Genomic DNA, 25,262 nt, shown 5'->3' with positions numbered 1-25,262 from the left:
ACAGACACTATGGGATAGATTTACTAAAACAGGTGCACTCGGAATCTGATGTAACTGTGCATGGTACCCAATCAGCTTCTAACCTTAGTTTGTTCAATTAAGCTTTGGCAATAAAACCTGGAAGCCCATTGGTTTCTATGCAGAAGTGAGCCTGATTTTGCACTCTCCAGCTTTAGTAAATAAACCCCTATGTAGTGTATAACCTAAAAGGGTAGCAGTCTAAATACCCATTAGACATTGCAGAATACAATTTTTTCCCCACCTGAATATTTAACACTACCCCAGGAAGGCCAAAAAGAATGAAAAACCAGAAGCAGGTGTGCGGTTTACTTTGAAAAGTATTTTATGCAAAAAAAAAAAAAAAATCAATCACTTTTGCCTTGCTAGCACATACCAGGATATAGACATGATTGGGCCTTCCGGTGATTCAGAAGAGAAGAATTAGGGGTGCACCGAATGGAAATTTTGGAGCCGAAACCGAAAATGAAAGATACACTAGACCGAAAACTGATACTGAAAAATTAGGTTTTTAATTTTTTTTTATATTTTTCTATACAATTGTATTATTATCTTCGACTTTTTAATATTATCAATTTAAATTAATATGAAATTATTGTTGGCCATTATTTGCACGTTTGGTGCAAAAAAGAAAAATGCAGTCTTTTACCATCTCTTGCATCACGTCCTCAGTCTCTAATCATCTGATACAGGAGATGGTCAGAGACTGCAGACATGATACAAGAGATCAAAGCAGCCTCACCAGTATTCATCAGATGCAGCCCAAGGCCGCGTACACACGGGCGGACTGTCCGTCCAACTAAGTATGTCAGACAATCCGACAGACAGTCTGTCCTACTTTTGAATGAACGGACTCGACCACACACGACGAACAGACAGTCCGCTGAAAGCTTGCGTGATGACATGTACAGCACGTACGACGGGACTAGAAATACGACGTCCAATACACTGCAATGCAACCTTCGGCCGTGTAAATCCTTTCTGAGCATGCGCCATACTTAGTCCGTCCAACTTGCCTACTCACGAGCGGACTGTCCGCTGAAACCAAGTTTGGACGGACAATATTACGGAAATTCCGAAAGACTTAGTCCGCCAGACTGTCCACTGAAAAAGTCCGCTGAAGCCCACACACGAGCGGATTTTCTGCTGAAACACGTTTCAGCGGACCAAGTCCGTCAGACAGTCCGCCCGTGTGTACGCGGCCTTACAGTGCCCCGGATTAGAGCGGTTATCTCAGTGTGTTATAGAGCTGTATTTCAATTGCTCAGGCAGCAGGAACAATGTCCCGCCTCCTGTGATCACGTCATGTTGATTCAATGTACTACCACTGGATCCGTGTGCCGTCTGTCACAGGAGGCGGGACATTGTTACTGTAGCCCATGCAATTCTGCTCCGTGACACACAGAGATCACCGCTCAGTTTTATTTATTCATTTTTTTCGGCTGCCAAAATTTCAGTGCATCCCTAGAAAGAATCAATGCTAATGAACAGCAAGGATCAGGAACAAGATCTCTAAAAAATGGTTTTCTGTGGAAGTAAAGTAGCCCACCGATTAATCATGTTTTTCATTCAACCAATAAATTGGATGAAACAAAAAATGAGTTCCTCACTGCACAAACACAAAGCGGATGTTGGAACCATCCCCGCTGAGCTATTGTATTCTGACAGCGGGGAGACTGCCCTGCCATCAGAATACACCGATCAGCACTGCCAGCGCAGATCAAGCAGGGAAAAGTCGAGGGTGGTTGTACAGAAGTCAATCAGTAGATCGGTTTCTGTACAACCTCTCTGCCCATACATGGATTGAAGTTTGTTGCTGTTAACCAGCATCTATTGTTTCAAAGATCTCCGAAAACAATGCTTAGAGGAAAGGAAGAACATGAAAAACCAACACAGCCTCTAAGGAAAAGATATCGACCAAAAAGAGGACAGTCAACAATCAGAAAAATTTCCCATACTGATGAATTCACATGAAAACTGAAGGTCTGAATGGTCACTTTCCTTTAAGGAACTGCACCATCAAGAAGGATGAACGATATTGTATGTTATTTACTATCTTAGTGATCTAAGCCGTAATCATTATGTGTTGTCTGACGACTTTGCAATAAATCTCCATTTGTGTAGCTGCTCTCTGTCTAGCTGTATCTAAGCAATGTGTCATCTGAGAAAAAAAAAATATGCCCTCTACCACACCACACGATTCTGCCTTCCTCCTTTCTACCAGCCTTTGCCTTTACCAAATGTAATCAGGACCTACAAAATATATATTACTTACCCATAGGCATCGGAGAACCAAATATTGGCCCCACATTGCTAGGGGCCGGCAGTGAAGACTGCATACGCATTTGTGCTTCCCCACCATACCTATACAAAGCAAGGAAAAAACAACATAGAATTAGTGCTGTAAAATATAGTACATGCTCTGTTATCTAACCAGTCATCCAGCAGAAGAAGTCAGAATTCCTAATAGAAAGACTGAACATATCTTAGGTGATGTTAAAGATCAAATTAATGCATATAACCTTATATGAAGAATAACTCATGCCATTTGCAGTAATTTTGCTGGTACACAACCATCTGTGATCATGTTTTCCCAATGACCAGCTCGTTTATGTTTGCTTTTGGTTTGTAAAAGTATTTTATTGCAATGAAGAGGAAATACTACAGGGAGACCCGACTGCAAAAAGACGAGTTAATTAGTTCTCATTCTAACTCAAATGGCATGAAAGTTTTTTTGTACTCTAAAATCCTTGGAATCCATTGAGGGACATAAAAAGTCCTTCACCTTTTGGTTATAATGGCCACCTACAGGGGGAAATTGGACACAAACATATAACATAGTAGGCCAGCACACAATAACCCCTACCACCACCAGAATGCCTCAGTTTTGTTCCAGAGCGGTATCAACAGTATGATCATAAAACACAAAGGTGGGACCTACAGTATGTCTTGCACTGGACTCCAAGAAAAAGATTTTACAGTCAATACAAAAATCCTATTTCTTTGTCCACTGAGGGACATAGGAAGTTTTGTACAGTCGGGATGTTCAAAAGCAGTCCAAGTCATAGGTGCGAAACAAACAAACTATCACTGACAGATCCAGCATGCAAAATGAATTAAAATAAAGGGTCCTGCCTACAGCTGAAGAGCTGCCTAAAGAACCTTACATACGAAGCTTACATAAGATGAGGCCACAAGAGCCTTTACATCACTAGTAAAATATGTCTTCACAGGCAAAGAAGAAAAACAGAGTCATAATACAACACCTGGAAGCTTGTCACCTGAGCCACACAAAAGGTGGAACAAGAAAAATCTTCCTACAGGGTCCATCTAGTATGCCCAATTAGAACAGACAGCCACTGCGAGATAGTAGCTCATAATCTGAAGTGTAGTCACAAGCAATAGAAGCCCTGCTTGGAGAACAGGGTCCTGACAGAGGGAATGAAGACCAAAAGCTTAATCCCATGAGGTAAAAAGGAACAAATGGGGGAAGGAACATGGGAACCCCTCACCCCACATTGTTAAGTCATCAGCATTCCCCCCCCCCCTTTACTTACCCGAGCACCCACTCGATACACATCTGCAGCTCTTCTCTACCCTCACTTCTGTGTCACGCTGGCTTTGCTGGGGCCCCCAGTGCTGTCAATCAAAAGGCAGTGACAAGGGAGCGAGGGGTGGGCTGAGTGCCACTGTGTGTCAACAGACACAGCAGCAGGGCTCAGGAGCGAGCACTCACAATTCTCCCACATGGGAAGCGGCTTCTAATGATGGCACTGGACAGAGAGGAGGGCCAGGAGCGCCAGCAGGGGACCCGAGAAGAGGTTTGCAGCCGCTCTATGCAATTCCCCATTTGCATTCCATTGCACAAAGTAGGCAAGCATAGATTTTTTATTTTTTTATAAATAAACATATTACTTTAGGCATGGGTTGGATGGGTTAACATTCTAACCAAAACAAGAAAGAGTCCAGACTTTACAGTGCTGAGCTGTAGTTCAGTCCTATTTACTGGACTGGAAGACAATTGGGGTAAATGGTGTGAAATCCCATGATAGACAAATGGAACATCCTTTTTTTTTTTTCCCCACAGGAATCATAAAATTCACAGATTTAGAGATACTCCAGACTTATGCTCCAAGCACAAGGCCCTAGCCATCTGCTCCATGACCTCTATTAGTAAGGGATCCTGTGCTGCAGTAGAGAGACCCTTTCTAGGGCATTCAGACTATTCTGCCATTGTTTAACAAATAAATCACAACTAGAACAGGGCAAAGAGCAGGGCCTGCCAGCAAGAACAGAGTTTAAAAAGAGGATTCTACCTGCCGATTGGTAGAATCCTTCAATGCCGAACCTGGAAAGCACACAGCTCTTACACAAAGCCCAGTGCCTGAATGTCACTTAGGCCCCTTTCACACTTGTGCAACTTGGGACTGCAAAGTCACATGACAAGTTGTACCCCATGATTTCCAATGATTATCGTTCATATCTGTGCAACTTCAAAGTAGTCGCTGCACTACTTTGGTCTGACTTTGATGCAACTTGAGGTCTATATAGACCTCAAGATTACACAGGCATTGCTGCAAATCGCATCAAGTTCGAAATTTCACGACTTTCAGGTTGCACAAGTGTGAAAGAGGCCTTACGGGCCAGTAGGGTCCAGTCACGGGACTCTAAAGGCCAAGTCAAGTATGTCTGCACTGGATAGCTTAAATTGTAGAGGTATAGAGAACAGTTAACTGAAGACAAAGGAGAGAAGTGCTGGCAAGCAATAGGTTAGTTCTAGAAACAGATTTAAAAATGTAGTATAAACAATCTGGACATCCTCACTCCGAAAATCTTCACCTTTATTGGACATATAGTAAAAACACCTGATAACAGCTGTACAGACCCTTGCAGACTGAACAAAGTCAACGCGTTTCATGCTAGACTCATAAGTACCGCGCCAGCGTGAAATGCGTTGACTTTGTTCAGTCCCCAAGGGTCTGTACAGTTGTTGCAGTCAGGTGCTTTTCTACAATCCATGCAAAAAAGTGAAGATTTTTTGGAGTGCAGCTGTCCAGATTGTTAATTTTACATGATTCCAGTGGAACGAACTGAGCCTGCATCTGAGTAAAAGAAGTGCAAGATTCAATGGTGGCAAGAGTACCTTGGAGCAGTGTTATACTGTCTAAGAGAGTTTAAAAAATGTCCATCGTCCTACGACACTAGCAGAAAAACGTAGGCATGCTGTATGCAGCAGTCTAACCCAAAGAAGATAGACCTCCTGTGTACCTCAATGGATGAGAAAGAAAAACATATACCATAATGAAAATACCTGAAGAATGCCCGTGTTGCCCAGGTGGACACTTCTCGATCAGATGCAGATGAGGAGCACGCCAGTATTAAACATGTTGCACAGGCCTGATCCTCCTTTAAAACAGAAGGTACAAAAATCAAAATCAACTGTGGAAAAAGCCAGCACCACACATGAAACTTATTCCCCTTAGATTACTGTAAGAGGTAGCATCTCTGCCAGGTTTTTATTGCCGTCTGTGTCACCAACAGGGAGACGGATTCTCTATCTGTCCAGGTTACCACTGTCACAAAATTGTACGTAAGAAAAAATCCAAACGTTTAAATTGCAAGTTGAATAGAATTAGAAAGTAAATGTTCCACTGGGGACCGCAAAAGCATTTTTATCCTGCGCTATGGAAAAAAAAAAAAAAGTCTTTAGATTTGGTTTAAAGTGGTTGTAAACCCTTTACAACCAAACTATAATTAGGCTTGCCTGTAGCTGCACTGGATATCTCCTAAACCTGCACGGTTTAGGAGATATCTCTGTATTTGCATGTGCCGTCATGCAGCACATGCGCACTTAGGCCAACTGAAGCAATGGCAGTATGTGCCGTTGCTTCAGTTGTACTCTGCCATTCCTGGCGGCTCCCGTGAGCATGCAGGGGAGTGACAACATTGAGGCTCTGGCCAATCACAGCGCAGGGGCCGTGATATGCAGAAGCAAGCCCCGGGCGACATGTCGGCGGCCTGAGGGCAAGACGAGGATGGCTGCGGGGGAATTGTTCTTGGGTAAGTAATTCATAATGAGCTAGTATGCTATGCATACTAGCTCATTATGCCTTTATCTTGCAGGGTGTGTTTTTATTTTTTTGCAGGAGGGTTTACTTCCTCTTTAAAGCCCAAGTGAACCCTCTATATTTACTACTGTACACAGTAATACAATATGTTGTGGCTTAGGTTCTTTTCACCTGGCAGCACTTGGAAAGTCAGACTGCTACTCTAACACAACACAGCGGCCTGGGTCTGCAGTGGTCCACCACCCTCTCCCTGCACATTGCAACCTATTTTTTTTTTTTTGTTCAATAAATTTTTTGTGAAAAGTATAAAGCATATTACAATAAAAAATGCATCCAGTAGTAGAACAATATTCCTTTATAACATATACCATTGGAACACTTATCCTATGGCAACTGCCAATCTTGTAAATATCTTGTACGCACTTGCCTAGAAATGTAAATAAAAGCCAATCATTACTCTTATGTCATTCACTATCCATGGCTTGTAATTGGTACACCTGTACACTACAAGTATTACCTCTGGGGGTTACATTTATAAAGATCCTGAAATCTCTAGTGGACAAACCATTAACAATATACCATTAAACAAAGAGAGAGACAGAAAAGCAAGTAAAGTAGCAAGTTAGAAAAGGGGTTTAAGAGGTGGGGTAATTGTTTGGGATCCGCCAATCATTCCCGAGGCAAACAAGGCAGATTGCCGTTCTGTGACAGGAGAAGACAGATCTTGCGTTTCTACTAAGCAGGAACACTGATCTCTGTCTTCTTACAGTTAAAAACGTACCCCCTAGGGAGACACACATTTAACCCTTTGATTGCCTCCAATGTTCACCCCTTCCCCGCCAGTGCCATTAGTACAGTGACAGTGCATTTTTTTTTTATCATTGATCACTGTATAGTGTCACTGGTCCCCAAAAGAGAGTGTCAAACATGTCATAAGTGTCAGTGTCTGATTTGTCTGCTGCAGTCCCGCTATAAGTCGCTGATTGCCATTTCAAGTAAAAAAAAAAAAAAAAATCATAAAAAATATCCCAGCTTGTAAATGCTATAACATTTCCGCAAACCAAACATTTATTGGGATTTTTTTATCAAAAATATGTAGCAGAATACATATTAGCCTAAACTGATGAATAGATTTTTTTTTTTTAATTTTTTTTTATTGGGTATGTTTTATAGCCAAAAGAAAAAATATTGTTTTTTTATTTTCAAAATTGTAATTTTTTTTCATTTATAGCACAAAAAATAAAGGCAGGGGTGATCAAATGCCACCAAAAGAAAGCCATTTGTGGAAAACGGGGAAAAAAAAAAAAAATAAATAAAAATAAAAAAAAAAGGCCAAAAATTTTATTTGAGAACAGCGTCGCGCGACCGGGCAATTGTCAGTTAAAGTAACAGCCATATCGCAAAAAAATGGCCTGGTCATGGAGGGGATAAAACTTTCCGGAGCTGAAGTGGTCAATTCCACTGGATAGTGTCGCTGTCGTGTAATAAAATGTTAGTATCGAGCTATCCAGAGGCAGTACAAAACTTGGCTGGCACGGTGATGTGCCCCCAGGGGGCATGTTTACCACCGATTGCGTTAAAGGAAATGGAGATGAATAAGTATAGTTGCTAAGCCTCAGGGTATATAGCTTAAAGAGTTTATAACCCAAAAAAAAAAAAAAATAGGCGTTCCTTTAAAGCGTGTTGTGTAATTTGTCCCATTTTATGATGTAAAATACCTGGTTGATCCTGCCTGTGCCCCCATGTGTGTTGACCACGGTAATCATGGCTGCTGATCCACAATACTGTGGTCAGTTTATGTGCCTCCATCATTCCCCCGCCTGCTCCGAGTCTCTCCCTCCCTCAGCTTGTGTGCGAGAACCAATCTCCTCCTTGCCCCTCCTGCTGCTCTTGCCAGTTGCTTGAAAAGGACTATTTATAAAGAACTGCCATCTTTATCAAGATATAAAGAGCTGTATGTGTGTTTTTTTTTTACAATTCTAATACCTTCTCTCACAGCACCAATGTGAAGTCCTGACCTTCTGCTGCCGGCCAGGTGAAATTAGAGCATTAAAGGGTTATCTCAACCCCTCCCTCTGAATTCCTTAGATCAGAAAGGGAGGGTAGACGTATGTCACATGATCTCACATCGATGTTGCGAGAGAAGGTATTTAGGTAAAAATGGACACACAGTAATTTAGATCTTGATAAAGCAGAGGGGATGGCAGTTATTAATTATCCTAACTTTACAAACGCTTTAAGGGTAATCACTGTTTTTTTTTTTTCCTTTTAGCAAACCCTATTGGTTTTGGTTAAAGTACGTTTTTTGATATCGATATGCATTATATTTGTGATATTCCTTATTTTACAAAGGAAACATTTAGTACAGGATGTTTTTATGCTACAGTCTGCAATTCTAGGCTTCCTAACAAGAAAGATTAACTAACTCTGAAGTTGCCGACGGCTCCTTGCAGGCTCAAGATCCAAATGGGATGTGTAGGTTTACCTTCTCTGAGTCAATTAACTATGTGTAACTTAACCCTTTCATGACTAAGCCTATTTTTGGAATTTGGTGTTTACAAGTTAAAATCCATATTTTTTGCTAGAAAATTACTTGGAACCCCCAAACATTATATATATTTTTTTTAGCAGAGACTCTAGAGAATAAAACGGCGATTGCTGCAATATTTTATGTCACACGGTATTTGCGCAGTGGTGTTTTAAACGCAACTTTTTGGGAAAAGGGACACTTTCATGAATAAAAAAAAACAAACAAACAAAAAAAAAAAACAGTAAAATTAGCCCAATTTTTTTGCGTAATGTGAAAGATAATGTTACGCCGAGTAAATAGATACCAAACATGTCACACTTTATAATTGCACGCACTTGTAGATTGATGACAAAGTACGGTACCTAAAAATCTCAATAGGAGACGCTTACTTTTTTTTTACGGTTACCAGGTTAGCGTTACAAAGGAGGTCTAGTGCTAGAATTATTGCTCTCGCTCTGACGATCGCGGCGATACCTCACATGTGCAATTTGAACACCGTTTACATACGCGGGCGCGACTTCCGTATGCGTTTTCTTTGCTTCGCGAGCTCGCGGGGACGGCGGGCGCTTTAAATTTTTTTTTAATTTTTTTATTTATTTTAAAATGACTAAATTGTTTTAAAAAAAAAAAAAAAAAAAATTGACCACTTTTATTGCTGTCACAAGGAATGTAAACATCCCTTGTGACAGTAATAGGTGGTGACCCCCCCACCCCTCCTTTACAATTCAAAGTATTCAGATCGCTGAAAACGGCGATTCTGAATAATGTATATATTTTTTAAACCGGCATCATTGGCAGCCGAGTAAACGGGAAGTGACGTCATGACGTCGCTTCCGTGTCTACGATGAGGAGACTGGAACGAAGCCGATTACGGCTTCGTTCCAGTTCCTCCGCAGCAGCCGGAGGAGTCGGATCTCTGATCGGTGCTCCCGATCGAGCGGGAGCACCGGTAACAGCGGCGAGAGGCGGCGGGAGGGGGGGGCGTCCCCTCCCGCTCCCCCGGCATAACAGTCGAGCGGCTTTTAGCCGCATCGGTTGTTATGCCTGGATAGCCAATCGCCTGCTGCAAAAAACGGTACCGGGATGATGCCTGCAGGTGCGGGCATTATCCCGGTATAACCCCCCGGAAGCCGAGTACGCATATCTGCGTACGCTCGGCGGGAAAGGGTTATGATTCTTCTGTTTATTCCACAGGAAAAAACAGTAAAACATCTAAAACCCATGGTATCATGTGCCCACTATCTGCTAGTTGCAAGGGGGAAATATGAAATAGAAAACCATTTCACTTTTTTTTCTGTTGAACATACAGTGGAACATTGGTTTATGAGTAACGCGGTAAGCAAGCTTTTTGAAAGACTAGCAACTTTTTTTACATTCCGACTCAAATTTTGCTTGTTTTGTGCGACACTTGCAAACCAAGCGAATGGGTGGTACCGCATTTGGCTAGAGGTGCGGGGGCGCCGGGGACACTCGGAATGGTTTGGAGCAGTTCGGAAATACTCAGGTCCCGAGGCTTTCAGAGTTCAGCCAAGCTGTCTGAGCATTTCCGAGGCTCTCTGGCCACATGTGGTATTGCATATAATAGAAGTCAATGCGGAACGAATTATCTACATTTCCATTGACTTCTATGGGGAAACTCGCTTTGATATGTGAGTGCTTTGGAGTACAAGCATTCTCCTGGAACTGATTATGCTTGTAAACCAAGGTTCCACTGTAACATATGAAGAAAATGCTTTGCTTCCTTTATTTTGGCATCTACAGATACAAAATGTTTCCTAAAAAAAAAAAAAAAAAAAAAAAAAAAAAAAATTTACCTGATGCAATTTAAAGAACCGCTCAATTTCTTCTCCATCTCCTCCAGTATTGGCAACAAGAAGGTGTCGCAGCTGATCCACAGGTCTAAGCTTGTGAAAGATGTGACTCCCCTGTAAAACAAAGAGCAAGTTACCAATAAAATAATAAAACTAGGACTTTTGATTTATATATTACATATTAATGCCTTTTTAGGTGCATGATCACTGGTGAAAAAATAAAAAAAAGGCAGGGTTCACCACCCAGGAAAAACTCCTCCCAGCTCAGCTAAGCCTCAGTTTTGTGGCGAGCAAAAAAAGGACAAGAGGAGTGGGATCTCTGTGTCACGTGATGTACACCAAGAAACTGATTTTACTAGTAAAACCAAAGATCCGAATTTCTTAAAATCTTACATCAGAGGACTTTATATGATGACTACATGAGATGTCTCACAGCACTAAACATGAGGGGTAGGCAATAAATAAGGCCAACATGCCCAAACCCCAGAAAACAGAATAGGCTAAAATCTCATTACAAAGTTGCCTGCAAGACCTTTCACCCAAGATAAAAAGTTCTTCCTAGCACCTGCAGAAGCATGAACATCTATCTAGGAGAACTTTGTAAATTTGTGAAAAGACCAGGCAGTTTTGCTAGCTTGAACAGCAGCGTGATACTAAATAGCCCAGGGAGATTTGCACAGGTGGAACAAACCATGTAACACCCGATACGAAAGTTTGAAACAGCTTTGCCATCAAAGCCAGCAGCAGTAAAGCAGGACAGAAAATCAGACCCTGGCACAGCAAATCTGGGGGATCCAACAGAGGCCAAAGCTTGCCTTCCAAGAGATTTTTTAAGTCTGCATACCACATTCTTCTTGGCAAAGCAAGTGATTAGAATCACCAAAATGCTCTCCAAGTCTTTCCAGTAATGGACTGAAGGCATATACCAGAGAAAACACCAAGAGAGTCTCCTGGACATCTACTGCAAATGCCAGAGGATCCCTTCTTTGGCATACTACTCTGTATAGTTTTTAAATCTGCGATGCCAAGATATCTACATCTTGTTAACGTATGCCAGTGACATTTTCTGACTGCATCCTGACTTGGCAACTGCATCTGACTGCATCTTGACTTGGAAACTCAGTGACTGCAGGAAACGGCAATCTTTATTATTTTTTATAAAAGGGTGCGCAAATCAGCATACAAAAGTGCTAAAGCATTTCAGCCATATTATGTTGACCTCGAAAGGGTTTGATCCCACTTATATTTGGGTCACCGTGGAAATCTGAGAAGTTCAGCTTCTCGTTCATTCCCCACAGCCTCTAGGGACATGCCATGGGTCCCAGGAAACAGACCATTAGTAGCTGGCTGTGAAGCCGCAAGTAGTTACAGTCGGCTATCCACAGATGAGCCGGTGCCTGGACCTGAAGACCAGTAGCAAGCCTGGTCAGGTGAGGAAATCGCTGGATCCTGGGACAGGTACAAGTGTGTTTTTTTTTTTTAAAGTCAGCAACCACAATATTTAAAGCTGCTGGACATTAACATTTTTGTTGAAAGGGTGAAGAACCTCTAAGTACTTCAGATGTTGCATTGGAACCAAGGCTGACTGCTAGAGGTTCTGCTTTCAACTGAATGTTTCCAGGACCTGTACCATCTGCTGGACATTTGATGTCAACTTTTGAGCCAATTGCTCTTTGAGAAACAGGCCCTTCCTGGTATCCTACAATGGGGTTCTCAACAGCCCTAGAACTGGAGCAGATACTTTGGTAAAAACACTGTGGGGTTGTGGACAAGCCCAAAGGCAGTCACAAACTGACAGCAACAATCCTCTTCTGTGAATCGCAGAAACCACTGGAGATGGCAGGGAAATTAACATGTATAGATAGGCATCCTTGATATCCACTGACACCAGGAAGTCTCCCAATGAAGCAAAGCAATCGCTGAGACGGTATTATGCTCCATCCTGAATTTTTGTACCTTCAGAAACTTGAGACATTTGAGGTTCAGAATAGGCCAGATGTCTCGATTCACTTGGGAACTGTAAACAGGTATGAAAATAAGCAGAGAGACCTGTCCTCTTCAGACACAGGTGCAACCACCTCTTGGAAAAGCTATTTTTTCAGAGCTGCAAAGGAAATTGCTTTCTTTTGTGGCTCTGGATGCTCTTGAGCACATAAATCACGGAGGCTGATAACAGCAAAACTCCAGCTTGTAGCCTCTGGACCCCACTTTGCAAACCTTGTCTGTAACATCCTGAGTCCAGGGGACCGTGAGGGTGGAGGTTCCATTTCTCTCGGAGGAGGATTGGCTCCTGAAACCAAAGGACTTAAGGGTTCAGTTCTCCTTATGAAAGTGGGAGAGGCTTTTGTTTAGAGACGGAGGGCATTTGCTCCTGAAAGGAACACTTCTCTGATACAGAAGCTGTTACTTGTTTCTGAGCCATCACCTTCACCTTTCTCTTTAGGAGAGGAGGAATCCAGCAGCTGTAACTTCAGGTTAGTGCGCACCACTGTGGAGGAATGTAATGTACATAAGAAAACAGGCATTTTTATGATTATTATGTGTATACATGTTTCTATGCAACTTATTACATAGTAAAACAGCTTTGCTTTGTAACCCAGAATGATGGCGCCTATCCCCTACTACCCCCCGCATTGGAAGAATGAGGAAGTGAGGAGAGAACCAAGCTTCAAACATCAAGTTTCTGCATTTTGTTTTGTATTTCAACCAATAAGATGTACCTATTAGACTGGCCACATTTGCATAGTAATGGAGTATAATCTATTATTCTTTGTGTATAAAACATTAGCACCACCCTGCAATAAACAGTGATGTGGAAGTAATCGAGCTGAACAGGTGTCAGAGTGGTTACTCCCGGCGGGCACGCATTTCTCCATTTTAGAATTAGAAACAGCAGCAGAAATCTAACCTTGAACTAGATTGCAGTTCTTAAACACCACATCTGCTAGGAAGCCCATCGTGGTCTTGTGTGTCCGAGACCTGGATGTTTAAAATTCCCCCTGGGAGGACTTGTCCACAAAAGGATTGCAGATCTTCAACAGTTTCGTCTTCAAATTGCAAATTTTCCTCCGATGACCAAATAAGATGTATCCAGAGACGGCTGCCCCCACGATTCAGCGCTGACTGGAAACATTACAGGCTGTCCCCACTTTTGCATGAGGGGTCCGAGTACTATCCTCGGTCATAGCGACTGATACCGATTATACCCTCATCTACACCATCAGGGGCGTGAAGAAAAGGGCAGGAATTCCAAAAACTAAGCACACATACACAAGGAAATCTTGAGAGATAAGGCACATCCATGCTCTAAGAAAACTAGCTAAAAAAGACTTAGCTGAGCTAGGAGGGGGTTATACCTGGGTGGGGATTTTTTTTGTGGCCAGTGTCCATTCACCGGATGGGAACAGCATAAGCCAAGTAGTTGTGAATTTCAAGTCCTCTGTGTACTGTGATGTAGAATTAAGAAAGATATTTCAAATAAAACTAAAGGCAAAAAACGTTATTTTTCCATTTTGGCTAGAATATGCGAAGTTTATGGCCTCTGTCGGTTTTTGCCATCTGTATCCCATTGGGGAGATAGCCAAAACAGGAAGTAATAGAAATCCCTCCAAAGTGAGACAATCCCCGATTCTCACCAGAACTAGTATCCCCCTAAGACTTCAGTTCTCTTACTTTTCAAAAGAACAACCCCTCTGCACTCTATCCAAAACTAAAATAAAATAAAAAGTTTTGCCTTTAGCTATACTTTTAGAAGACTGAGTGGGGTCAAAATGTCAGACAAACCTTTGCGGAGAGCAGAACAAACTTCTTTGGTGGGACCATGTGCTGGCGAATTATAACAGGAGAGTCAGTAACGGGAATTATGTCCTTGTTTAATGGAGTCATTATCTTTTCCACCTGGCCTTCATCAATGGAAGAAAGAGCCCAGGAATGGCCATCCACGTGAACAGTTACCTGTATATATAAAAAAAAAAAAAAAAAAAACAGTGGTCATGTGACAATCAAAATGACTAGAACAACAATATGGTTTAGCAAATACATGGCAATAAATATAAAAATCTGGCCAGAAGGTACTGGATCTGGCCAATCCAGAGCAAGGATGACCACCAGAACGCCCTCTATCTGGATCACATGAACCAGACAATGAAGAAGTTTCAGGGGAGGAAAGGTTCTTTTTCCTCAAGAGGGTCCTTGTACTTGAAAACAAACTGGTTCAGCTTGTTGTTGAACTTGGAAACCAGAACGACTACATCCGGTATTCCCCACCTGCAACACAAATTCTGGAACACTACCAGGTGTAGGGACTCCTTAAAACCATTATACTACAGAACTAGGACAATGATATCTTGGTCTAAAAAACCTGATAGGATTTGATGGATATCTGCAGAGAGAGGAAGTTTGGAGGTGAAAATGTATTAAGAGCAGATTTGAAGAAATGTCCCTTAAAGGCCATGTGGACCAGATGTTTCTTAGACACAAATTCTGCAGTCCAGCGTTAAATTCAAAGTGTCCTATACAGGTGTATTGACATGAGACCCATGCGGCAGACAGTAGCCTTCAGTAAACCGACACAACTGAAATTTTAAGCTACAGCCATTTGTTCCATGCATTTTATAAGCGTGGAGCAATCAGCATCAGTGGAAGATCCTATTAAAAAAGGGACAAGTACCAGTCAGTCTTATTCTGGTAAGTCACAGCCAAGAGGAGGCGAAGAACAGAATCAGTCAGCGAGATCAATATTCTAAAAAAAAAAAAAAACAAGTGTTCAACAAAGTGCTCACCTGTATCTCCATCATTGGCCTCTGAAATGGGAAGGAGTCATGGTTGATGCACCAAAGAATATCATGATCCTCATTTTCAGATGCAGCCATTAGTAAAACCCCTGGCAGAGACAGAATGTCAATGTAATATTGTACACACTACGTAACAAAAAAACAAAAATAAAAAAAAACCCACACGTGTCCCTAATGAAAAGCTCACCATTGTTATACAGAGCTTTGTGGACTTTTGAAGGTTTTTCTACATTGGAGGAGGCGGAGAATCCTGGAGGTAGGCGGATATGCACCAATGCCAATGTGCTTGGACGTGTTGCTTGTTGTTTGAATGGACCAGTGGAAAAGTACAGACGGACACCTAGGAACAAAAGAGAGTTGTCAGTTCTACCATCAACAAAATAAAAATAAACATGAGATGAGGTCATCAGAAAACAACAAGGACAATACAGAGCAGGGGTAGGCAACCTTTCAGAGGTTGGGATCTACTTGAACAACATGGTGGAAAGCAAAGATCGGGAGGGTGTGAGGCACTAGGTGGCACCCTTAAAAACAAACTATCAAGATCCCAATAAAAAGAAGTCGACGTAGTCTTCTGTAGCCCCACACGCAGTGCCCCCCCCCCCTTTGTGGTGTCCTCTGCCTCCCTGTTAGAAAAGTTTTAAATGTTTATTGTGTGACTATTAGAAAAACAATAGTCCTGAGACTGATTTGTTAAAAAGCTTACTTCTGAGCACATTATTGTATTAACTCATTGTATTGTTTTGTCCTAATTAACTCCATAGTAAGTAGGATGATTAGATTTAACTAAATATGATAGCCTAAGAATGTACAGGGAACATGGATAGCTAATAAAGTGCTAGGCTGTGCCATGACACGTTATTTATGTTCCATCAGCCAATAGAAGCACAGAGATGTTATTCTTGTGGGATATGTGAGGGCAGAACACTTTCTTTTGTTGAGACTTTTTCTTCAGCTTTCGTCCTGTAAGCATGTCTCCCTGTTGTGGGCCACATCAGAAATAAATTGTTTGCTTCTCAAGAACACCCGGAGTTTTTACTGATCACAAGGGAAATTCCTAACATTTTTGGTCCTTCGGACCGGAAGCAACACGCTGGTTTTCAGATCAGACGGCCCGACAACACTTCGGTGAGTATTGGACTTTGAAGCTCACCGAACGCTTACAAGTCCCCCCAATCAATGTTATTTGGTGAAAAAGGGGCGGGGCCACAGATCTGAATTCCACTGTCTGTTTCCGAACCTTGTGTGATCCAGTCCAGGTGTTTGAGAGGTAAGATAATTTAAATTATTCTTAATTCTTTCTAAGAGTCTTTTCTTCTCTCTCTTTGCTTCTGGTTTAATGTGTTGTAATTGCCGACATTGGTATTGATCGTATAATATCTAGATGATCCAGTGCTCGTAGACAGAGACACTTGGGGACGTTGTCTAAGGTAAAAAATTACGTCGCCCGCTGTCCGGACAGATAACAAAAAGATTTGAGGTATACCGAATGTCAGAGGTTGAATGCCTGACTAAGCGCTGTTTAGTTAAGTGATCTACAAAGATCGCAAGGCTAATTTTCTTCTGTGTGTGTTTACTTTATCTTTGTTCATGTTTAACCCTTTTTGATTCTCTCTAGTGTGGGGAGTGCTGATGTTTTTTCTCTTGTATTGCTGCTTTGTTCTTTACATGGTTTTTGTGCTGGTATTTCTCAGCAGATAAGAAGCCAAATTCACTGAACTCTCTCCCCCTCCCCCTCCCCTCATGGAAGGATTTCTCCTGATCCTGCAAGAAGTTGTAAATGTTAACCCTTGATTAGCTATGACAATACAGAAGGGTTATATTGTATATATTGAAACTTAGCATAAAAGAAAAAGAAGGTAGATTGCATTTTGGAGTAAATAGAATGATTGTGTAGAATTATCAGGTGGCTTGATGAATGTGAAAAGAAAAAGAAATGAAAAAAAAAGGCTGAGGATGTTTTCATTGCTATGAAGGTCAAGAAGCTGTTTCTCAGAAACAAGAAAATGCAGATTGCCTGACAGAGGTTAATTTGTGCATCTGTGAAAATATTAGGACTTTTGGTGGGAAAAGAGTATGAAAAATAGTTTTAAAGTAAATATTTATATTAGATTGGAGTTATTTTTAGAATTCATAGACTTTCAACTGTGAAGTGTTAATGATGCAATGCTGTTTATATTTGGGTACATTTATAAGTCAAAAGGCTAAGTTCTGAATCAGAATACTAAAAAAAAAATTAAAAAGAAAGAAAGTTCTATTTTGGGGCCCTGTGGATAAGTTTAAAATGTCAGGACCCAAAGTTCAAAAAAGGTATGGGTTAAAAATGGCGGCGTATTGGCTTCAGCATGCTAAAATTAGGGTAGAAGGAAAAAGAACAAAGGAAAAAATGCCAAGCCCAATTGCCCCTAGTGGACAAAGAGGATGATCTCATCTGCTACACCCAGAGACCACCTCCCTATAATGGTCCTCCCCCTCAGGTGCAAGTAACTGCCCAGAGTAACACCTTCCCTGTGACATCCACCCCTGTCAAAGGAACCGCCTCTGAACAAAACCCCAATTCCACTTCCTCAATCTCTCCAGACAGTAGTTCAGTCCTGGAGATGAACAGATCAATCCTTGAAACATTAACTGATGCCATAACTCATGTACTAGGTGCCCCAGCAGGAGCCAAGAGACTAAGTAAACCTCCTATTAGGTATGGTGTGGAGGACGGTGAGGAATACCCCTGCGCCCCAGAAAATGCACAGGGACGGGGGGGATCCATTGCCTCCAGAAAGCCCAGACTTAGGAAACAGGTTGACTGCCCTACTGAACAGATGCCAGCCTAGATGGGTACAACGGACTGATTGGCAAAAGAATAAATATGACAGTACAAGAAGACAAAGAAAGTGTCAGTGACTACCTAAATAAATTACGAGAGATTTTTAGAGTGTTCTCCGGGCTCCCCCGAAGCTGAAGATGTGTATAGTGCATATCAGCAACAGCTAAAGATTGCTTTTTTAAATGGATTGAAACAGGATCATAAGGATTACATTGTTAAAAACATGGTTACTTACCGAACTGCATCAGTTTTAGATGTTTTACAATATGCTAAGCATTCTGAGAAGTATTTGAAAGCAAAAGCAAAAAAGAATGTGAAAGTAAAGGTTCTTATGCAAGGAGATGGAGAGGAGGATGCAGAAGAGTACACTGCTGAGGCAGAACCAGAGGGGTCTCATAGAGGAAGGATTACTCTACAGAAATAGACAGTGCAACGAGAGTACTTCCACCCTGTGTACAAGCACTGGTAGCATCAGCGGTGTAGTGGTTAGCACTCTCGCCTAGCAGTGAAGGGGGTCACTGGTTCGAATCCCAATCATGACGCTGCCTGCCTGGAGTTTGCATGTACTCCCTGTGCCTGCGTGGATTTCCTCCGGGTGCTCTGGTTTCCTCCCGCACTCCGGAGACATGCAGGTGGGTTGATTGGCTTCTGTCCCGGTTTGGCCCTGGTATGTGAATGGGGATGTTGGATCCTTGGGGGTGGAGAACGATGTGGGTGTACAGGGGTAGAGGCTAGACACTCACTCAGGCTGAACCGGATGGACTGGTGTCTTTATTCAACTTTACTAACTGAAAAGGTACCACATGCAGTGTTTGTTATCCTGTTACAACAAAAGGTATCACATTTGAGCCCAGCACGACACCTTTCCTGTATGACAATACTTTTGACACAACCTCACTTAACAATACAGAGGTGTACTACATTAAAACCATCCACACTACTACCACTTCCTACTGACGGGTATAAACATGACTGCACTGCTGCCATCACTGAAAAGGTACTGCCACGAAGTGATCTGAAAGATGTACCATTATCTAACCCTGACATGATACTTTTTGTTGATGGTTCTAGTAAGAAAAATCCAGATGGCACAAATGCAACAGGATATGCAGTAGTGACACAGGATGAGATTTTGGAAGCGGGACCACTACCAAAACATTATTCAGCACAAGTTGCAGAACTTGTAGCACTGACAAGAGCATGTATACTGTCAGAAGGAAAATCTGTAACCATATACACTGACAGTCAATATGCCTTTTCAACAGTGCATGTTTTTGCACAACAATGGAAAAACAGGGGGATGGTCACCTCCAGTGGTAAACCAATTTCACATACGGACTTCATTTTAGAACTCCTAGATGCAATACAGTTACCAAAAAAGCTTGCAATCTGTAAATGTCAAGCACACACAAAAATATACGGACCCCATCTCAAAGGGAAATAAAAGGGCAGATGAAGCTGCACATAAAATAATGACGAGAAATCATAGTGATAGATCATACAGTCCTTACTGATATGCAGCAAAATGCCCCCCCCTGGGGAAAACAATATTGGAAAACAAAGGGTTGCACAATAATTGATGATATTTACACATCACCTGAAGGGAAACTATTACCAAAATCTTTATTTAGGTATGCAGCAGTATTGACACATGGAGTAACGCATGTGTCAAACAGGGGGATGACTGAGATGTTAAATAAAGTATGTACAGCCTATGGATTCACAAATTACTAAAAAAACTTTTTGCTCTCAATGTCTTATATGTGCAAGACACAATGCTCAGGGAGGTATAAGACCACAGAAAGGGAAGTTCCTTACACCACAATATCCATTCCAACACATTTGCATGGATTTTATTGAATTAGACAAATGTGAAAGGAAGAAATATTGTTTGGTACCCAGGCACCCTGACCAAATGGGTGGAGATATTCCCGACAGGAAGTGCAGATGCACAGACTGTAGCCAAAGCATTACTAAGAGATATTATTCCTAGATTTGGAATCCCTGAAAGGATTTACAGTGATAATGGACCCCATTTTGTAATTAAAAAATATACAACATTTGATAGAAGTGATGAGAATTAAAGGGAAATACCATTGTGCCTATCATTCCCAATCAGCTGGATTGGTAGAAAGACATAATGGCATTCTAAAAAGCAAACTGAGAAAAGTTATGGAAGAAATAGGTAAAAATAATTGGATGTATTGCCTACTAGTAGCTGTGACCAGTATGTATATCACACCCCCAAAAGAAGATGAAAAGGTGCATGTGGGAGATTGGGGTCTCAATAAAAAGTAATAAGAAAAAAAAACAGTGGTAACTCCCCAAGGTGGGATGGTCCTTTCAAAGTCCTTTTAACTACCCCTACTGTGATAAGGATTGCAGAGAGGTCTACCTGGATTCACCAGTCCCATTGTAAAAACGTTTCACAGGCAGAGTAGGGCCAGTTGGCTACAAGAGGTCCAGAAAATCCGGCTACAAAGGGAGGTCTCACACAAGGTGGGACTTGTCTCAAACCGGTGAAGTCTCCCTCCCCTTCCAACTCCCCTATCCTATCCGCTGGAACTCTGTAGCTGGTTAGGATGAAAGGGACAGTAATTATCCTTGGGTTACTGGTGACACTAGGAGAGGCATCCATAAGAGGGGGTAGGCGCTATGGAAGAGTAGAGGAACCTTTGAATTGGGAAAGAACAGGAAAAGCATTAAATCTAAAACTTTATAGAGGGAATAACTAGCACTATACTGGTAGATTTCTGTCAGATTGCAGATTGTGGGGATACAACTGGGCCTAGAGGACTTCTATGGGCAGATAAATATATCTGCTGGCTCTGGAATAAGGCAGGATGTCAAGCATGGGATCAGGCCCTGTGGACTACAGCGCATCAAGATTGGGGGTATAATCAACCAGGGGCTAAAAAGAGTGGTATAAAGGAGAGACTCGTAATCACAAAAGCGGCCAACTCCCCCTGCACAAATAGTAAGAACTGTAACCAACTATTAATAACATTAAAGGAGCCGAGGAAGGAAGATCAGCGGTTGTATTCCATGGGAGCATGGGTGTCAGGAACTGACCCCTCAGGAACATTTTTCCTTGAGGTATTACCTCCTAATAAAATTAAACAGGAAAAAGTAGACTCAGAAGGGAAAGAAGAAGGCCATACTAAAATAGAAGTTCTGAGTATAACTATAAGATTCACTAACCTAACAATAGAAGATGCCATAGCTTTGGAGATGGGCTACCAAGAAAAAATGAGTGGTTAGAATGGTTGAGGTACACGGTTAGAACTCTGAAAAAGGAAAACTGTTTAGTTTGTGCCGGAGCCAGACCACATTTAGCAACAGTTCCTTTTCCTCTAGATCACAATACAGATCCAGAAGGTTTAAAATGTATGTTGCAATTGTATAATAAGAGCTATAAACCTGAAATAAATTTTACTTGTCACACATTGAGTTTGTTGTTTCCCCCAGTACAGAGACCTCAGATACCTCCAGCGGTTACCGCTTATCCGGGCAACTTTACTTGTTTTGCACTCCCAGGGAACCGTAGCGCGGTGGATCTTGGGTCACTACCTGATGACTACTGTGTGGAGAGGATTAACACGGACAACGGTGACTGGGTTGAACATGACATTCAGAGAGCTGATGTCTGGTGGATGTGTGGGGATAAGAAACTGCGAGCTAGACTACCGGCCAATGCCCAAGGGGATTGCGCTATGGTCCAGCTGGCTATGCCCCTGAGAATCCTGTCAGAATACCCGTGGACTAAGAGTCACCGACAGTATCGTAGGGACACCTCTCCCTTGGGGTCATTTGACTCTCAGATCTACATAGATGAGATTGGGGTTCCTCGCGGGGTGCCGGACGAGTTTAAAGCCAGGAATCAGGCGACAGCTGGGTTTGAGTCTCTTCTCTGGTGGGTGACTATAAATAAAAATGTTGACTGGATTAATTATATATATATTATAACCAACAACGATTTGTAAACTATACTAGGGATGCTGTGAAGGGCCTAGCAGAACAGTTGACCCCCACATCTCTAATGGCCTGGCAGAACCGAATGGCTTTAGATAGGGTCTTAGCTGAAAGAGGAGGGGTATGCAAAATGTTTGGTAGCATGTGTTGTACCTTTAATCCCCAACAATACAGCTCCTGGAGGGACAGTGACCAGAGCCTTGGAAGGACTGACTGCGCTATCGAATGAATTGGCGGAAAACTCAGGTATTAATGATCCATTCACAACTTGGCTTGAAGGATGGTTCGGTAAATGGACTGGATTTATCACATCATGTTTGATCTCAATCGCTGTGGCTTTGGCCGTTTTGGTCACTCGCGGATGCTGCTGCATTCCCTGTATTCGAGGACTTTCACAAAAACTCATTGAAACTGCAGTCTCAAGAACAATGTATCAAACCCCTCTCTACCTCTGAGGAGACCTATGTGGACATTGAAGCTCAACTTAATGACATACAGTCCGAAAGTGTATAACACAGGGACTTTCATCGAAATGTGTGGAGATAAAATAGTCACACAAAGAGGAGGGAATGTTAGAAAAGTTTTAAATGTTTATTGTGTGACTATTAGAAAAACAATAGTCCTGAGACTGATTTGTTAAAAAGCTTACTTCTGAGCACATTATTGTATTAACTCATTGTATTGTTTTGTCCTAATTAACTCCATAGTAAGTAGGATGATTAGATTTAACTAAATATGATAGCCTAAGAATGTACAGGGAACATGGATAGCTAATAAAGTGCTAGGCTGTGCCATGACACGTTATTTATGTTCCCTCAGCCAATAGAAGCACAGAGATGTTATTCTTGTGGGATATGTGAGGGCAGAACACTTTCTTTTGTTGAGACTTTTTCTTCAGCTTTCGTCCTGTAAGCATGTCTCCCTGTTGTGGGCCACATCAGAAATAAATTGTTTGCTTCTCAAGAACACCCAGAGTTTTTACTGATCACAAGGGAAATTCCTAACACTCCCCATCCCCCAAAGAAGTGCTGTCAGCACCTTAACCTCCCCCCCCCCCACCACCACCACGGTGGTCTCCTCTCCCCCCCTCCAACAGTGTCTCCTCCCACCCACATATACACAGCGCTGTGTAGGTAGCACTTCCCACCTGCCAGTGTGAACATCAAAGCAGGGATCAGGAGATGATACAGTGCTAGGAGGAAAGTGGGAGCAGGAGCTGCCCAGAGTTAACATTTCATAAGCTGGCGATAGGTTTCTAGGACTGCCTAGCAACCAATCACTGGGCAGCTCCAGCCCCCACTTCTCCATTCAGCACTATGCAGTGGATGAGAATGGCGGAGGCAGAGGCGTGGTCACAATCCACCCGTCAGCTTCCCTCGTCGACCGTGATTGATGGCTTGCTGACCCCTGGAATAGGGTTATTTTCTGACTAAATACCTTTGGGCAAGGTGACAGTCTCTTCCTTCAGGGCAAGTGACATTATCACTACACAGGAGAGCCCCTTATACTCCTCTTGCCTGCGCTCCCTCACCATTCCTTCCTCCAAGGGCACTCAATTCAGCAGTATCGGTAAAAAAAAAAAGCAAGTAGAAACGTCTGTATTTATCTGGATTCAACCAACCCGCTGCAGTTACCAGCTGTGTCACCAAATAATTTTTATGGAAGTCTGGAAAGGCCAATCCCACCTGCATCAAGGGATGCATAATTGTGGTCAGTTTAGATCTAGGATGACCGATTTCTCAAAAAAACAAAAAAAAAAAAAAAAAAAAAACGAAGAAAAAAAAAATTCTATGCAATTGTGTAAAAAAGGATTTCGGAAACCATTGTGTAAATAAAAAAAAAAAAAAAAAAAGAAGAAGTATAAAAATTTTAAAAGAATCGTCATCAAATTAAATTTGACCCAATAGCGACAAGGGTTAAGTCTCCCATGCTTTTAGTTTGTTCTCATCTTCCTGAACTACTGGAGTTAGGTTAGGCGGCAAAAAAAAAAAAAAAAAAAAAAAAGGAAGATCACAGGACTGTTGTGAAAATACTATCCCCAGATATTAAAATTTTGTCACCAATTGTACTGGCATATTTGAGGAGGCTATAGCCTGTGCTCCCTGTTTCATGGCGAACAGGGGTTTACCCCAATTTACCTTATACCCTGTAACTAGCGAACATGTATTCCTCAAATCCAAAGCTCCATGTAATGATGGACCAGCATCATTTAAAAACAGCAGCATATCATCAGCATATAGGGCTACCTTCTCTTCCAGACCCCCAATTTGAAGTCTCTGAATATTTGGGGAAGCTCAAAGAGCCTCTGCTATAGCAATTGAGCCAGTGGTAGAGAGTCAGAGAGAGAGAGAGGGCAGCCTTGCCGCATTCCTCTATATAACTGAAAGGGAGCCGACAACCTTCCTCCCAGCTTATCTGTGACATGGGATTACAATACAGCATTTGTAACCAAGAAATAAATACTACTGGGGATCCTATCTTTTTAAATATTCCCCATAGAAAAGGCCATTTGACAGTATCGAAGGCCTTTTCTATATTCAGAGAGGCCACAGTTGTGGATCCTTCATTTATATGTTGATTGTGTAGATTAGTGTAAAGTCTGTAGTTTTTTTGAAGGGCATAAATCCCGTTTGGTCCGAGTCAATAATAGTTGTTAACAGAGGATGCATTGTTAAAAGTGAGTAGTTTCATCAATATTTTAAAATCAGTGTTTAATAGGGCTATTGGCCTATAACAGTGATGGTGACCCTTGGCATTCCAGATGTTTTGGAACTGCATTTCCCCTGGTGCTCCACTACACTACAGAGTGCATGAGCATCATGGGAAATGTAGTTTGAAAACATCTGGAGTGCCAAGGTTCGCCACCCCTGGCCTATAAAAAGCGCATAATTTTGGGTCTTTCGCTTCCTTTTGGTTAAGAACTATATGAGCATGTCTCATTGAGTCTGGAAGAGCCCCTTCTAATAACCCTCTTGTATATACTACTGCCAGTTTTGGAGCTAAAACATCTCCATACTTTTTATAAAACTCAATAAGGAGTCCGTCAGGAGCTGGAGCCTTTCCACTCAGAAAAGTATGTATGGCTTTCTGGAACTCCTCACTGGTCATAGGTCCAACTAATGCCTCTCTTTTCCTGTCTGACAACCACCCCATCGCTATCCTATCCAAAAGGTCAGACAGCTCTCTCAAGTGGAAGTCAGTGGGGAGGGAGGTGATATACAGAGAGCTATAATACTGCTTGAAGGTTTC

The 25,262-nt window shown here is 42.0% G+C and overlaps 1 protein-coding gene across 1 annotated transcript in view; it reads right to left on the bottom strand.

Annotated features, from left to right (window-relative positions):
- NUP155 (nucleoporin 155) overlaps nt 1–25,262 on the bottom strand; it is an 88,004-nt gene that overhangs the window by 43,491 nt on the left and 19,251 nt on the right. The window contains exons 11-16 of the mRNA XM_077462836.1: nt 15,408–15,560; nt 15,209–15,309; nt 14,211–14,381; nt 10,431–10,541; nt 5,330–5,424; nt 2,294–2,382 (exon numbers count right to left, since the gene is read on the bottom strand). Of these exons, the coding sequence (XP_077318962.1) occupies nt 2,294–2,382; nt 5,330–5,424; nt 10,431–10,541; nt 14,211–14,381; nt 15,209–15,309; nt 15,408–15,560 (720 nt within the window). The remainder of the gene's footprint in view (nt 1–2,293; nt 2,383–5,329; nt 5,425–10,430; nt 10,542–14,210; nt 14,382–15,208; nt 15,310–15,407; nt 15,561–25,262) is intronic.

This window comes from Lithobates pipiens, unplaced genomic scaffold (genome assembly GCF_037356315.1).
Source record: "Lithobates pipiens isolate NorthernLeopardFrog02 unplaced genomic scaffold, aLitPip1_a1.2 Scaffold_3, whole genome shotgun sequence".
Taxonomy (NCBI): domain Eukaryota; kingdom Metazoa; phylum Chordata; class Amphibia; order Anura; family Ranidae; genus Lithobates; species Lithobates pipiens.
Note: the sequence above shows the minus strand (reverse complement) of the source record. Positions and strands in the feature narration are given on the sequence as shown.